Source organism: Hemitrygon akajei, chromosome 12 (assembly GCF_048418815.1).
Source record: "Hemitrygon akajei chromosome 12, sHemAka1.3, whole genome shotgun sequence".
Classification (NCBI taxonomy): domain Eukaryota; kingdom Metazoa; phylum Chordata; class Chondrichthyes; order Myliobatiformes; family Dasyatidae; genus Hemitrygon; species Hemitrygon akajei.
The window spans coordinates 71,436,791-71,451,842 of NC_133135.1; the positions used below are offsets into that span (position 1 = coordinate 71,436,791).

At 37.5% G+C, this 15,052-nt stretch overlaps 1 protein-coding gene across 34 annotated transcripts in view; it reads right to left on the reverse strand.

Annotated features, from left to right (window-relative positions):
* Positions 1-15,052, reverse strand: part of ptprc (protein tyrosine phosphatase receptor type C) — a 226,768-nt gene that overhangs the window by 90,439 nt on the left and 121,277 nt on the right. For 13 of the 34 annotated variants that reach the window (XM_073063453.1, XM_073063478.1, XM_073063462.1 and 10 more), the window contains 3 exons: positions 13,578-13,607; positions 7,620-7,688; positions 3,356-3,415 (listed from right to left, as the gene is read on the reverse strand). In XM_073063453.1, coding sequence (XP_072919554.1) covers positions 3,356-3,415; positions 7,620-7,688; positions 13,578-13,607 — 159 coding nt within the window. The remainder of the gene's footprint in view (positions 1-3,355; positions 3,416-7,619; positions 7,689-13,577; positions 13,608-15,052) is intronic. The other 21 variants (XM_073063486.1, XM_073063483.1, XM_073063481.1 and 18 more) reach the window with 2 other exon arrangements.

Below are 15,052 nucleotides of genomic sequence, written 5' to 3' on the forward strand. Positions count from 1 at the left end.
GTCGTGGGCAAGGCACTGGAGAGTTTAACATCGGTAGCTGAGCGAAGGACGCTGAGTAGGCTACGGTCAATTATGGATAACTCTGAACATCCTCTACATAGCACCATCCAGAGACAGAGAAGCAGTTTCAGCGACAGGTTACTATCGATGCAATGCTCCTCAGACAGGATGAAGAGGTCAATACTCCCCAATGCCATTAGGCTTTACAATTCTACCGCCAGGACTTAAGAACTTTTTAAAAGCTATTATTAATGCTTTTTGAGATAGTGATTTAGATGCATATCATATTTTTTTACTGAGTTAAGTATTGTATGTAATTAGTTTTGCTACAACAAGTGTATGGGACATTGGAAAAAAGTTGAATTTCCCCATGGGGATGAATAAAGTATCTATCTATCTATCTATCTATCTATCTAAAGAGAGTTGTATGGAAATAGACTAAATTAGCTGCCTGTAAATTAGTCAGATGCTGTCAATGCATTTTAGGCGTGTGGCATTTTAACATATTGCTTTAAATCTGTAAGACTGGGTTATCACTGAGGACATATTGAACCATTTGTTAACATAGTGTTCACTGATAGAGAAGCCATGCAAGTGGCCGTGAATGCTGAGTGCTCTGTCGGAAGAAAAAAAGTGGGAAGTATATTGCATGCCTTACAGCCTAAGACCATAGACCACAAGAGATAGGAGCACAATTAGGCTATTTAGCCCATCAAATCTGCTCTGACGTTTCATAAGACCATAAGATATAGGAGCAGAATTAATTCATTTGGCCCATTGAGTCTGCTCCGCCATTTCATCATGGCTGATGCTTTTTCCTCTCAGCCCCATTCTTCTGCCTTCTCCCTGTAATCTTTATGGCTTGACTAATCAAGAACCTTACAATCTCCACCTTAAATACACTCTATGACAGGGCTCCACACCTGCCTGTGGCAATGAATTCCACAGATTCACCACCACATGTCCCTCTCTTCTGAAGCTGTACCCTTTTATTCAAGACTATCCCCACTATAGGAAACATCCTCTCTACATCTACTCTACGTAGGCCTTTCAAAATTTGATTGAGCTTAATGAGATACCCCCCTCATTCATCTAAATTTCGGTGAGTACAGTCATAGAGCCATGAAACGTTCCTCAGATGATAACCCTTTCATTATCAAAATCATTCTGGTGAACCTACTCTGAACCCTCTCCAATGTAAACACATACTTTCTTAGGCTACATCCACACTGGACCGGATAATTTTGAAAACGCCGGTTTCGCATAAAAACAATAGGCGTCCACACCAAGTGTTTTTGAAAATACCCCCGTCCACATTAAAACGGGTATTTGGGCAAATCTCCTCCTACTGGGCATGCACAGGACACATCTACAGAAAACAAGCAACATGTTTCATGTAGAATCTCACTGTGAATGTGCACGATTATGCAGTTACAGACTAGAAAAACTTAAAAGGAAATTACCAAATGACAGACAGCTGTTGGCTCTCATGCAGGAGGACTTAAAACTAAAAAAAACAAATACTGGAGCGTATGGAGGCAACCGACAAGGAGTTCATGGACAGTATGACCCTGCTGACGACAAACATTGAAAAACTGACTAACTCTGTTGCATTAACAAAGCACCTTGTTAAATGTATAAAACATGTCTGCATCAGTGTTAACTTGTATTTCCATACAATGTTACATTAGGCTGTTACACATCTACTGTCAGAGAAGTACTTGCATAAATAGGTAAACCACCTTCATATGAGCAAGGACAGAAAACAGGGCAAAGTGAGTATACTTATTTATTCAGTAAGTTATGGGTCAAAGTATTTGGTGAGTACATTTCTAACTCTTCTGGCTTCAGGCTTGTTGCCGTCTGTTCTGAAATTGTTAGGTTGCGTTCAAGAAAATGAAATGCCGCACTGCCGCTAGCATCTGTTCTGGCACGTCATGACAGCGTTTTCAGAAATCTCCAGTTACCCCATCCACACTGCTCTGCACAATCAGCATTTTCAAATTTACACACTTTGGAGGGCGTTTTAGAAAAGCTCCATTTTCGGGAAAGGAAAACACCGTTTCAGTGTGAACGGAGGGTCAAAACGAAGAGAAAAAGCTTCCGTTATGGATATACCTGGTCTAGTGTGGACGCAGCCTTAGATAAGGGGTCTAAGGTTGCTCACAATGCAACAAGTGGTGTCTGACTAATACCTTAGAAATCCTCAGCATTAGATCCTTGCTTTTATGTTCTAATCATCTCAATATAAATGCTAACATTGAATTTGCGTTCCTCATCAATGACTCAATCTGCAAGTTTGCCTTTAGGGAATCCTGCACGAGGGCTCCCACAGCCATTTGCACCTTGCATTTTTGAATTTTCTGCCGATTTTAAAAGGAGTCTATTGTTTTGTTTCTGCTACCAAAGTGCATGACCATACACTTGCCAACACTTCAATTTTGCTATAAACTGTTAAAGAATGGCTTACACCAATCTCCCTATGAATAGTTGTCTGAGTGAATGGCTGGAAGACCAACACTCACCAAAGCTATAAAAGCCAAAATGAAATATTAGTATGATGGCTCAGATCCATCAAATCCATGCTGTGTACCATGTAGAAAGGCCAGATTTATGCAAGCAAGCCTTTTGAAAGTAATTTCATTTGGTTGAATTGTGAACAAAGGCTGGAAACTAATGGAGAAACTGAATCCTAAGCAGCAATATATATTACAATTGTATGTACAAGCATTTTTATCAACAATCACTTAGAAATCCAAATAGAATCATTGAAAGTAGTAACACGCAGTTTTCTCAGCTAAATTTAATACAGATTTGGCCTTGTGGAGACCTTATCTATTTATTCCAGTATTCTGGTGATTATAGTGGTGCGGATGATATAACATTTCCATTATAAATGTGGCCTCAAAAGAGTAGGGATGCTGTGAAAGGCCATTCAGAATGGTATAATTTAACAAGGATATTCATGGTACTGGTCTTCAGCCATCAATATTGATGAAATGATGCAGTAAAAAAAGTATGCATATATATTGAGTGAATAAAGCAGTCACTGATGGTTATGATCAATTAGAAACCTGGTGGAAGCTCTAAACTGGGAATTACAATTTCCTGTCTCCTTTAAACTCGTTTAATAAAACCTTCTGCTTTATCCTTGTAAACTCTTTGAAAGGAATTACATAAACATAGTTTTGCATGGTAAACTAAGTACCAGCTACCTTGAAAACACATGGATTTTGTCCCATCAAGAGTGCAGTGGAAGGAAAATCAAGCAGAAAAAAAGGTCTGTGTAATAAAGTAATAATTGGATAGCAAACATCAGCTGATTGGATGGAGACAATCTGCCGACAAGACATACTTAAACCTGGTGTGACTGTGCTTGGAGCCGTGCTGGTAAATGTGTTTGTAGACTGATAACCTGAAAGAACAAAAGCGAGAATTCTAATGCATCTCACAACTGAATATTCAAATGTTATAACTCAGGCTTTGTTATAAAGTATAAAGAAATGGCAAACAGTATTCTTACAAATGGTTGCCCTCCATCTTTTAAAGAATTATCAGCATGAACCAGACCTTTTGCTGTTATGTTGGGCATTTTCAAAGAGAGGACCCACAGCCTTGATGAGCAGATCAAACGGAAAGAAAGGTTATCAACCAATCAGATAGAAGACAACAGGTAAAAACAGGCAATATAGAAAACTATATTGATCAGGAGTTCCCAGCCTTTTCTTATGCCATGGACCAATACCATTAAGCAAAGGGTCCATGGACCTCAGGTTGGGAACCCCTGGAGATTGTTCCATATGGGCCATTATAAAGGTTGGGATACAGTTAGAGAATTATATCAAATATATTAAGAATAAAGTTGAAGTCTTCTTAATGTTGGCATTTAACATAATATAGCAGGATCAGGATTTAGTAGCTTGGGTTCTTAAATCTCCCCAGCCATTCAATATGATCTTGGCTGGTCTCCCTCAGTCTCATGTCCCCTTCTGTGTCAGTACTTCACAGCTCTCTGTTTCCCAATTTCACAAACGTTATCTACTTCCTCTGTAAATACCCCCAAAGATCTAACTTTCTCAGCCCTCTGGGGTAAAGAATTCCAGAGATTTGTTCCCATCCATGAGAGGATGTTGTTTGTGCACCTCAAATTTAAATGGTTCCCATCCAAAAAAAGGACAGAAAAAGTAAACAAAGATTTAGCCCAAAATGCAGATGTTTTATTGAGCACTAGGAACAAGCAGAGGAATGGGATGATTTAAAAAGCTGAAACAAACAGCAGCTACTGATGGATTCTATAAAATATATAGTTCCACCCTGTATTATCCTTTCAAAATTTACACTCATTTTGTAATTATTAAATCCCGCTGAAATAATGAGGGCTTGTGGACTGTACAGCATTCTCCTCTGTGAGGCAACACATTAACAGAGGTTTACCACGGCTTATTTTTCAGAAGTTCCTTTAATTTAATGTAAGGAAATTTTGCAGACACAGCCAGGATCAGAAATAATCTAAATCATTGATCCTTCAGCAAAAGTCTCTGTGGATGCCTCCTGATCAGCAGAATATTTCTTATTTCAGATTTTCATCACCTGGACTATTTTGCAGTTACATGTAACTTCCTGACGATCTTGTTACCCTAAACTGTTATTCAATGCAATTTGCTTCAGGTCACGTTTGAAAATGGATTTCTACAGAGGTTCCACATGCAGAGATGGTAGTCCCAAAGTTGCTGATAACCTAAAGACTTATGCATTTAATAGAGCTTTTGTTGACGCCAGAGATGCTATTGGTCTTGTTTAGTGGAAGCTATAAATGTTCAGCAGAACGCAGACAACAAGACCACTGCTATTTCTAATGTATTATCAATGTAGAAGTGGATCAAACAAGAAAAGCCATATGTAGTAAAGATAAATATACCGAACATTTTGTCTCAATCGTTTGTATTCTCTGTGCATTGTGATGTAGAGAATATTTTCTTCACAATGTCTAAGTAACTCCAAAAAGGGTCATGTTGAGTGAGAAGAAAGATTACATTTAAAATATCATTTAATCTTTTGATTGAGCAAAAATAATTCACTTTGATTCTGACATCATTTTGTGAAAATCAAATCTTATCAAAACATTACAGACATGATCTGTTGTAATCGGTAGACTTACTTGAGGCTGTTGTGATTGAAGTAGTCACCGTTGGAAGGAAATGAGTGTGAGATGTAATACCATACCTGAAAAGCTAGAAACAATAGCCCAGTCTTTGCTGGAAAACGGGATAGATTTTCAGATTTCCCCTTTGCAAGTGGTTTTATTCAGCTTGTCACAAAACTTTCTAAAGATAGTTTGAATTTGGTGCTTTTCACTGGAAATCTGATACAGACAATAGTTTGCAGCCATTTGTTTTATAAATATTAGGATTTAAAAACACAAAGCTGTGATATCTCTATGGGCCTAATTGGAACCTTTGCAGGTGAAGTATTTACTGCTGGTGGAGCCGTGCTGGTGGGTGTGAGTGATGAGAGATCTCCTGAAAGAACAGAAAACTGAAGAGTAACGCATGCCACAGCCAGAAAGGAAGTAACTACAACCAACACTGCACTATAAAGTGGGAAGGAGTTATTTACACTGTTCTCCACTACAAATGGTTGTCAATGCACTTTAACTGTGCTTTTCAGCATAGTACAGACAGCCTAGGAATGATTTTAATTTGCACCTATAAGGGAAATTAGATACAAGCAATACGTTCTGGGCACTTAATATGCATTTGATTTTGAAGATGAAAAGCCCGTGCGTCTCTGTGGATAATCAGGAACCTGTTCTGAATGTAGTAGTGTTGGTGGCCAGCGCCTGTGAGTGTGATTGAAGAGTGAAAAACTAAAATGTGAGGAGTAGTGCCTGGTACACCTCAACACATGCAACCCACAGGCTGGGTTTCAGGCCAAATCTTCAGATGTATTATTCCCCCACCCCCCCAAAAAAAATAAGGTTCAGATGACTTGCTTTTCAATGTTATTACACAAGCTTGCATAAACCTTTGTTTGACATTAACCAATATATTAACATCCATGTGCCTTAAAACCCAACCCCTTTTAGAACCCTTTGTTTTAGATTTCTGTCAATGCAGTACAGATATGGAAAAATTCAACTTGAACTGCTGCTCTTTCTGTGAAATTAAGCTTACCACAGAGAAAGAGCAGAGGACTGGGGTTATATAAACAGCTTAAACAAAAAAGCTACAACTGATTAATTCAATAAATTGAATTCTTCAATGCTATATTATTCTCTATGGTTCTATAGTAATTATGTAATTATCAAATCCCACTGAATTGTTGAGGACATGTGCTTTGTACAGTATTTTCCTCTGCAAGGCAACTCAGCATGTTAGCACCGACTATGGGATCTGGAGAAAGACTGAATTAGGTAATATTAAGGGTTTAGAAGAATGTCAATACATTTTGCACATATGGTTCCTGAAGACTGGGATTTAAAAATAAAAAGCAGGATCATTTCTATGGAACTACTTGAACCTGCTATAAATAAGATGTTCACTGATGAAGAGGCTGTGCTGGTGAATGTGAGTGAGGAGTGACCTGTAGGAAGATCAAATGTGAGAGGATTAATGCATGGGATACCTGAATAGATAGGAACGAGTGTCTAACTCTTCAGGAATCGTCCACATCATTCTCATTGCTAACTGTTGTCCACAGGCTTTACCTGAAGCTGATTAGTTCTGAGTAAGCCTGCTGATATAAGTCTGAATTTGATGTGAGTTTGACCAGTAGAAAGCACAATTTGGGCATCAACCAATCAGTTAAGAGGCTACACAAAGAGCAAAATAAAAAGTTAAAATGTAATCTAATCATATTTCCATCATTGCTCCAAGGAATGCAATGAAGGTTGAAGCCTAGAAATACTATTATGAAATGCATGTTGAACAAATATTAAATTTTAAATTAAGTTAAATTCCGGCATTTTAAAATACCCTGAAGCATCATTTCTCCTGAGAAACCCAAAGTTTTTGGTCAGAAGTTCCTTCAGTTTAATATCAGAGAATGTGGCAGACAGAGAGCAGATCAGAAATGATCAAATTCATTATTTCAACAAAATTCTCCATGGTTGTTTCCTAATGAGCTAAGAAAATGGTGAATTCCTCTTACTTCAGATTTCCACCTTCTACACTACTTTGCACTTATATGCAACTTCCTGAAGAAGTAGTTATCCTGACTTTGCATTGGTATTCAGTGCAATAACAATGTGGGCAATTTGCTTCAAGTCAAATTTGAAAATGGATTTCTAGAGGTCCTACACGTAGAGCCAGTAATCCCAAGCTGCAGAGGATCAGAGAAAGACCGCCAATAAGCTAAAGGTTTCTGCATTTAGCAGGGTATTTATTAATACCAGAGGTGCTTTCAGTCTTGTTGAGTGGGAGCTGTCGATGTTCAGCAAAACCCAGGTTACAAGACCACTCTCATTCATAATGTATCATCATTGTAGTTGTGCTTCCAACAAGAAGAGTTGGATGACTTGACACGTCGTCCTCAAAGATGATATATTGCAGCCATTTGTTTTTTTTTAAACACTTTAATTAAAAATCAAAAAAAATACTGGGGAACCTCTGTGGACCTACTTGAACTTGTTGCAGGTGCAGAAGTCACTGATGGTGAAGCCATGCTGGTGAGTGTGTGTGCTGTTTGATCTGCGGGAAGAACAAAAGTGTGATGAGCAATGCGTGCCATATCTGAACTGCAACAGTCTCTTTACTACGGAGTGGGAAGGAGTTTTTTTACACCATTCTCCTCCACAAATGGCTGTCAATACACTAAAACTGTGCTTCTCAGCAACAACCAGACTGTCTAGAAACGCCTCCAATTTATATCCTTGAAGGAAATTTAGACTTGGACAATAATACATTGTATGCACTGCTTACACATTTTAATTTGAAACTGAAAAGCCTCTGTGGACTTGCAGAAGCCTGTTGTGCATGTAGCAGTAACTGCCGGTGTCCAATGCCTGTGAGTGTGTGTGAAAAGTGGAAGAGATAAAGTGTGAGGGACAACACACAGAAACCAGTGGCTGGATTTCAGACTGAACCAGAAGGTACATTATTGTTCCCCAACAGTTTAGGGTTCCTTTGCAATGACTGCTTCTTTATCAATCTGATGGAATTAACCTAATGTAAGTACTTTTTTGACATTAAGCAAGATATTAGTATTTGTATAACTTTTTGGAATCCTTTTTGGAATCCTTCATTTTAGACTTCTGCCTAATTACCACAGATCATGAAAACAGATAATTTCAGCCTTAATTGCCTTTGCCTCTGTGAAATCAAGGTGACCAAAGAGAAAGAGCAGAGGTATGGGATTATTTAAACAGTTTAAACTAACATAAGCTGCTGATGGATTCATCAAATTGAGTTCTTCAGTACTACTATACACTTTGATTCTACAATCAATCTGTAACTTTCCACCAAATCACTGAGGGCATGTGGTTTCTACAGCATTCTCCTCTAAGAGGAAGAGGCAACACACTCTAACTAAGCTTGATAGCACTGACCATTGTCAGTGTACCTGGAGGTGGACTGAATTTGGTGACTTTATTGGAAAATAAGAACCATCAATACACTTTGTAAAGATTTGGAATTAAATATAAAAGATGTTGATAAAAACACCTTTATCACCATGAACCCACTTGAACCTGCTACAGTTGAAGTGTGCACTGATGATGAAGCTGTGCTGGTGGATGTGAATGCTGAATGATCTGCTGGAAGTACAGAGGTGAGAGGAATAATGCATATGATATCGGAATAGATAGAAACAAAAGCATAGGCTTCACTACAAACTCTAGAGGAATGCCTCATATAATTCTCATTGCATACAGTTGTCCACAGATTTCAATTGAAGCTGATTATTCCTCAGCATGGAACTGCCTGCTCCCACTACTACATCTGGTAGCTCTTCCCAGGCACCTACCACTCTGTGTAAACAACTTGCCGCTCATGTTGTCTTTAAACTTCAACCCTGTAACCATAATATCATGTCCTCTGGTGCTTCACATTTCGATCTTGGGGAAATGATTCTGACCGTCTAACTTATCTGTACCTCCCACAGTTTTAAAATCCTCCTTCAGGTCTCCCTCAGTCTCCAATGCTCTAGGGAGAAGACGACAAGTTTGTTCAACTTTTCCTACTCTCTAATCCAGGCAAATTCCTGGGATACTTATTCTCTACTCTTTACACGTCCTTCCCATAAAAGAGTGCCCAGAACTGCACACAATGATCTCTAGCAATATCCTTTGGATTTCTGCAGTGAGGACAGTTGATCTGGTTTTGTGAGAGCAGGAAATGCTTAGCCACACAGCAGAATTCAGCCAATTATAGCTTTCATGAAGTATTTTATATGATAAAGTACTTCATAGAGGAAAGCCAGTAGGAAATTCTACAAAAGAGTAAGATAATATTGTTTATTGGTCTAAAGAACTTTTCATTCACATTGTAAAGAGAGAGCCAAACAGAACCTCATGAAATCAGGGAAAAGAACTTAAGATAGTTTTAACCAGCAGATATCATGTTGGGATGCTATTCCTATCTCAATGTGGTTAAGTCAGCTTTTCCTTACAAACCTATCTTTATTTGGCATTAGAAAGTATATTTACTTTTTGCATTAATTTGCTGTAACTTATATCTTGCATTTTCAAAGCTATATGGATAATGAAAATGGAAAAGTTCACCTAAATTGCAGCTGTCTGTGTTTAGAATTAAGGTGAAAATGGGGAAAATAGCAGAATTTATGCAGTTTGAACAAACAGTTGCTGATTAACAAGGGGATGAAATGATTTTCTCAGTGTCTTAACATCCTCTATGATGTTGCCATCATAGAGAAAAGAACAGATAAAGGCAATAAATAGTGGGTACTCGATTATGGTTCATATCCATTTTAACTTTAAATCAAAAAGTTGGCCACCACTATGGATATACTTGAAGCTGCTGTGAATGAAGTCGTCACTGATAGTGGAGCTATGCTGGTGAGTGTGAGGTATGAGTCATCTGTTTGTAAAACGCAAGTGTAAGGAGTAACATCACACTTGCAGAGGTAGAAACCACAGCCTGGACTTCACTATTAACTGGGAGGGAATAGATGATATCATTCTCCTTGGAAATGGTTGTCCACAGACATCAACTGAGCTTGTCAACTCAGGTCCAAGTCTTCTGCAGTCAAATTGAATGCGGGTGTAAACAAGGCAAAATGAAGGGAAGATCATCAATCAAACAGAAGAGGCATCACATCCAGTTGAACAACAATTAAGTACAAATAATTTAAATCATGCTGAGGTCATTGTTTGGTTAATCAAATTTTGCATCAAGCACCTAAATATTTCATTAAGTTCAAACATATGAGAAAGGGCTAATAAGTTGTAGGCAGACTATGTTTGTACAGGAAGCAATGCAACCATTTCAGGCTGCACCCACCGCCAACACATCCTCAGACTGTGTTGGTCTTTGACGCAATGTTGCATTTCACTGCATGTTTCGATGCTTCAGCATACATGTGACAAATAAAGTGAAACTTTAATCTGTAAATGTATAAAAGTAAGTGATCTCAATTTATACACAGCAGTGAGACCAGAGAATGTTCAGCAAGGCTGTTCAACAGATCCAGAGATCATTTTCATCCATGTTCCTTGGATGGAACTCAAGGCAACATTAAAATAAGCAAGATTTAAAGAAGTATATAAATGTGAGGTATTTTTATTGGTGCCTGGATGAGGTTTGGCAATGTGTGTCAACACAGTTCATGTTCCATTATCATGGAATCCTTCACTTTAGATCTCTGAAGAAGAAACACAATGAAAATGGAGAAATTCAGCCAGAGCGGCAGCTGCGTGGGGAAAGAGCAGAGAATGGCATTACTTAGCAGGTCACAGGAACAGTTACCAATAAACAACAGGATAAACTATTTTTCTTTTACTGGGAATCTGCCATTGTTCAGTGAAAATCAGGTGCTACATAGTATTTTGTATTTTACTTTGGAATTCTAGTATTTTGCTTTTGAGTTATAACTTGCTAATGTTCTAATTACTTCTGAGTGCACAGGTGTTGTGTTTTACATAGGTATATTAACAATACAGCCAATTTGATTCATGTCTGAAGGTGACTCCCTAATACGTTCATAAAGTGAATATTGTAATCTCAAATATTGTTTGGAATGGAGCGATTGTAACTCTACATCCTATACATTTCAGTATTTTATGGAGTATTTGTGGACGCCAGAAGGAGCAGTGACTCAGCTGTATAGTCAGCAGAATCTAGGACATGAGGTCATTGTCACTCATAAAGTTTACTGCATGAATATGTACCTCATACAGCCAAACCTATATGAAATTTAGAACATCACACTTTGTCTTCCAGGCAGGATTAAGACAGAATTGAGCTACTCAGTCCTCACTGCCATTAAACTTGCTTTGGGGTACGGAAGTCTTACTTAATGATGCATGCCAGCAATCACTGTTTCTGCAGGCATACTGGTGAACTCTGCTTGTGGGTGAAATTGAAGGGCTTCAAAATTGGAACCAAACATGCATGGAGTAAAATAACCTGCCTGTCACACTCAACAACATTTTGGCCTTGTTACAGAGGATGAATAGTACCTCTTGACTACATTCCATCACAAATTATTGAGCTTTAATTTGTTGACAGTTGGGGTTATTATTATGTTACTATCCATATGTGATCATCTGAGCAACTCTGAAAGATCCAAATCCTTCCAATTTATAATATTTTAATGAACAATGTGATATGGCTCAGAAAGAAATGTCACATTTGATAAAACATCACTGTCATACCAACGTTAGCAGGATTTATTTTATTTAGATTAGGTGTTGGCTGTAGGAGAAAAATAAAATGAAATATGGACAATTTTCTATACATATATGCCGATTGACCTGAACTTCAACAGAACACATGTTTTGCTGTCCAAGGTAACTTCTATTCCCAGTGGAAAAGAAAGATCAAATGTAATTGCTTCAAGATAAAATTCATTGACTGAATTTTGGTGAATTTTGTCTAGCAAAGAAACGATATTTGATGATGAAATTGTTACCTGATTCTGCAAGAAGGCATGAACAGCTATTGGGTTCACTACAGTGTTTACTTAAAATGTCCAAAATGAATTACGATCAATTATGAGTTAATATAACTGAGAAACAGGCAAGATTTTATGAGATTTTCTAATCTTTCTAATTTATTTTTCACTGGCACTTCAAATGAAATTCCCATCTGAGGTGCCACTGGAAAAGGAAGTAAAGAGATTAAAATATTGGACAAAATATTAACTGAGTAAGGAACTGTCAGGAATGCAAATTGCATTCCAACATCAATATAAGTTTACTATTCCAATATATCATGGATACTAATGCTCACTTTACCTTGACAATTATTATCATTGTGTTAATATCCAGCCTATTCACAGTGGTTAGGGGCAGGAAGCAGTGAATCATCACATGTTGATTTCAACAGTGGGTAACATTAATGACATCGTCAAGAGGCTGATGGTGAAAAAGATCTTAAAATAAAGCACCAATTCTCCATATGAGACACTGGGCATAACCTGAGGAAATGTGATGTGTGAACAATGAACCTTAAACAAATGGACGTTCTTAAACTTCATTCATCCAAGTTTATTGCTCACTTTGGCAACTGGCTTTGGTAAACCGTTAATCAAGCAACTGGAAAAACACATCCATAACCCTAACTCGAAGCAACGGGGCCTAGGCACCAGTCACGACTAAACACAACGTGCGGAAGGAGGTTTACAGGCCGAATCGAGGCAGCGAAGTGTCTGCCGTATCCAAGTGGCAGAACCTGCTGTTAGGATGGCAAGTAAAGCACCAGGCCAGATTGAAAAGGTCAGGATATTGAAGCCAGTTTAAATCGCTATTTATTTGGCTTTGTGCTGAATTATATGTCTCTCTTGTGAATTTCAGTTCAGAAACCCCATTTTGCTTGTGGTTACTGTTTGCATGATTTTTTTTCAGTGCACTTTGGGTGTTCAACGGTCTTTTGTCTTACGGGTTATTGCATTCTTTTCTTTATTTTTTCTTTTTTATGGCATGATGAGTCTTTTATTCTCTGCACATTGGGTGTTTGACTGTCTTTATATGTATGTGTTTTTTGACTGCCTGTTAGGAGACGAATCTCAAGGTCATATAATGCATACATACTTTGACAATCAAAGTACTTTGAACTTTGAAGTTTAAGCAGTTTAAGGTTCTTCATCCTATTGTAAGACTAATACTTTTGCTGAAGGCAAAATAGTCTTTTTTTTGCTTTTGATACAATTCCCAGTGTTCACTATTGACACAAATTGTTTTTCAATGCATCCGTTATTTAGCGACAGACCTGTATCAATGAAATAATTGAACCATTTTTAATAAATCAGATCAAAAAGACTGTCAGGAAACACATGACAACACAGCATAAAACAAGATTGGAGTTCAAACGTCCATTGTAAATATCATACAATAGTCATGCACTGCAGATAAGTTAACTCTGTGTTCAATTTGAATGAAAGATATCGATGAAGGTACTTACGCTCAGATGTCGCAGCTGGAGTGGTGCTTCCTGAAAGAAAGTTAATACAATTCAATGACAATCATCCATGTGTAAATGGAAACATACTTTTTAAAGAGAGGTGAGAGAGTTATCTCTCCTATAACGCAATACACACATGAAGCATTTCGGCTCATTTCTGAGTTTCTAATCTCACATTCCAGTTTAAAAGCCTGTTCAATATTCTTTATAACCCTAAGATTTCAACCAGCTTAAATAAATGGCTTATCTGTCCACCAAGCTGATCAAGTTGCTTAACTATAAATGTATACCTTGCTTAAAAATGACAGTTTAGACCACAGTTCTTAATATGCTAACTTAGAAAGTGCAGAGTTCTCCTAATATTATTCTTCAGTAATTGGAAAATGCAATAGTTTCTGATTTGTACAACATTTTATTTCATTTAAAATTAATGAAAATATTGAAAGATATGAAACAGACTGTTATCACACTACCCTTCTGGTTTCTCAAAGGACGACATCTCCTTATGTCGGACATCTGGGCTGGTACCTACTACACAATTGGCCTGCACAATTCTCTGGGTACTTTAGATTTGATATGAAAGATGGTTATGTGGAAGCAGAGAGAATTAGAATGTTAATACCTTGCAATTTGAAATTATTTAAGATTTCATGATTATGGTTAAATTGTAATGCCAAAATGGCAAATCCAGGTGTTGATTAATATCTTCTGAAGCTCCTTTTGCAACCCCCATATCAGCAAATCCTAAATCTGCAATATCTAACATCAAAAAGTATTAGGGAGAGCAGTCACGGAAAAAATATGACAATTTCCAAGGCCCCCTATAAGTGATGTACCTTCTGACTTTGCTAATGCTGTTCTTTCACCATCACTGGTTAAAATGCCTGGAATTCACTCTGGTTATATTTTCATTTCACACCCTGCTACAATTCAAGAAGTTGGCTGGCTCACTACAGTTAGGGAAAGATAATAAATGTTGCTTCTCCCTGTAATTTTTCATATCTCATGAATGAATAATAAATAAGCAATTTTAGAAAACAGAGAGATTTTAATTGATAATCACAAAATTGTCAGATTTCTCACTCAAGTTTGGCTTTTGTACCAGTTATCAAGAAAGTACATTCATCAGACACTAACCATTCCAAAAGTAATATGCCATGTCTTCAATTAAAACTATCACCTGTGAATATTATAGTCACATTATTCCTAATGTTTATCATATCAAAAATGTCAACTTTAAATATGCATTTTCAAAGTAAATTGCTTGTATTATTTAATACAAGAGGCTATAATTTTAAGGCGATTGAAGGCAAGGATAAGGGGATGTCAGGTAATTCTTATATTTTTACACAGAGTGAATGGTGCATTGAACATGCTGTCAGATGTACTGGTAGAGACAGATACACTAGAGATTTTTAAGAGACTCTGAGATAGTCACGTGGATGAACAAATATGGAGGGCTAAGTAGAAGTGGA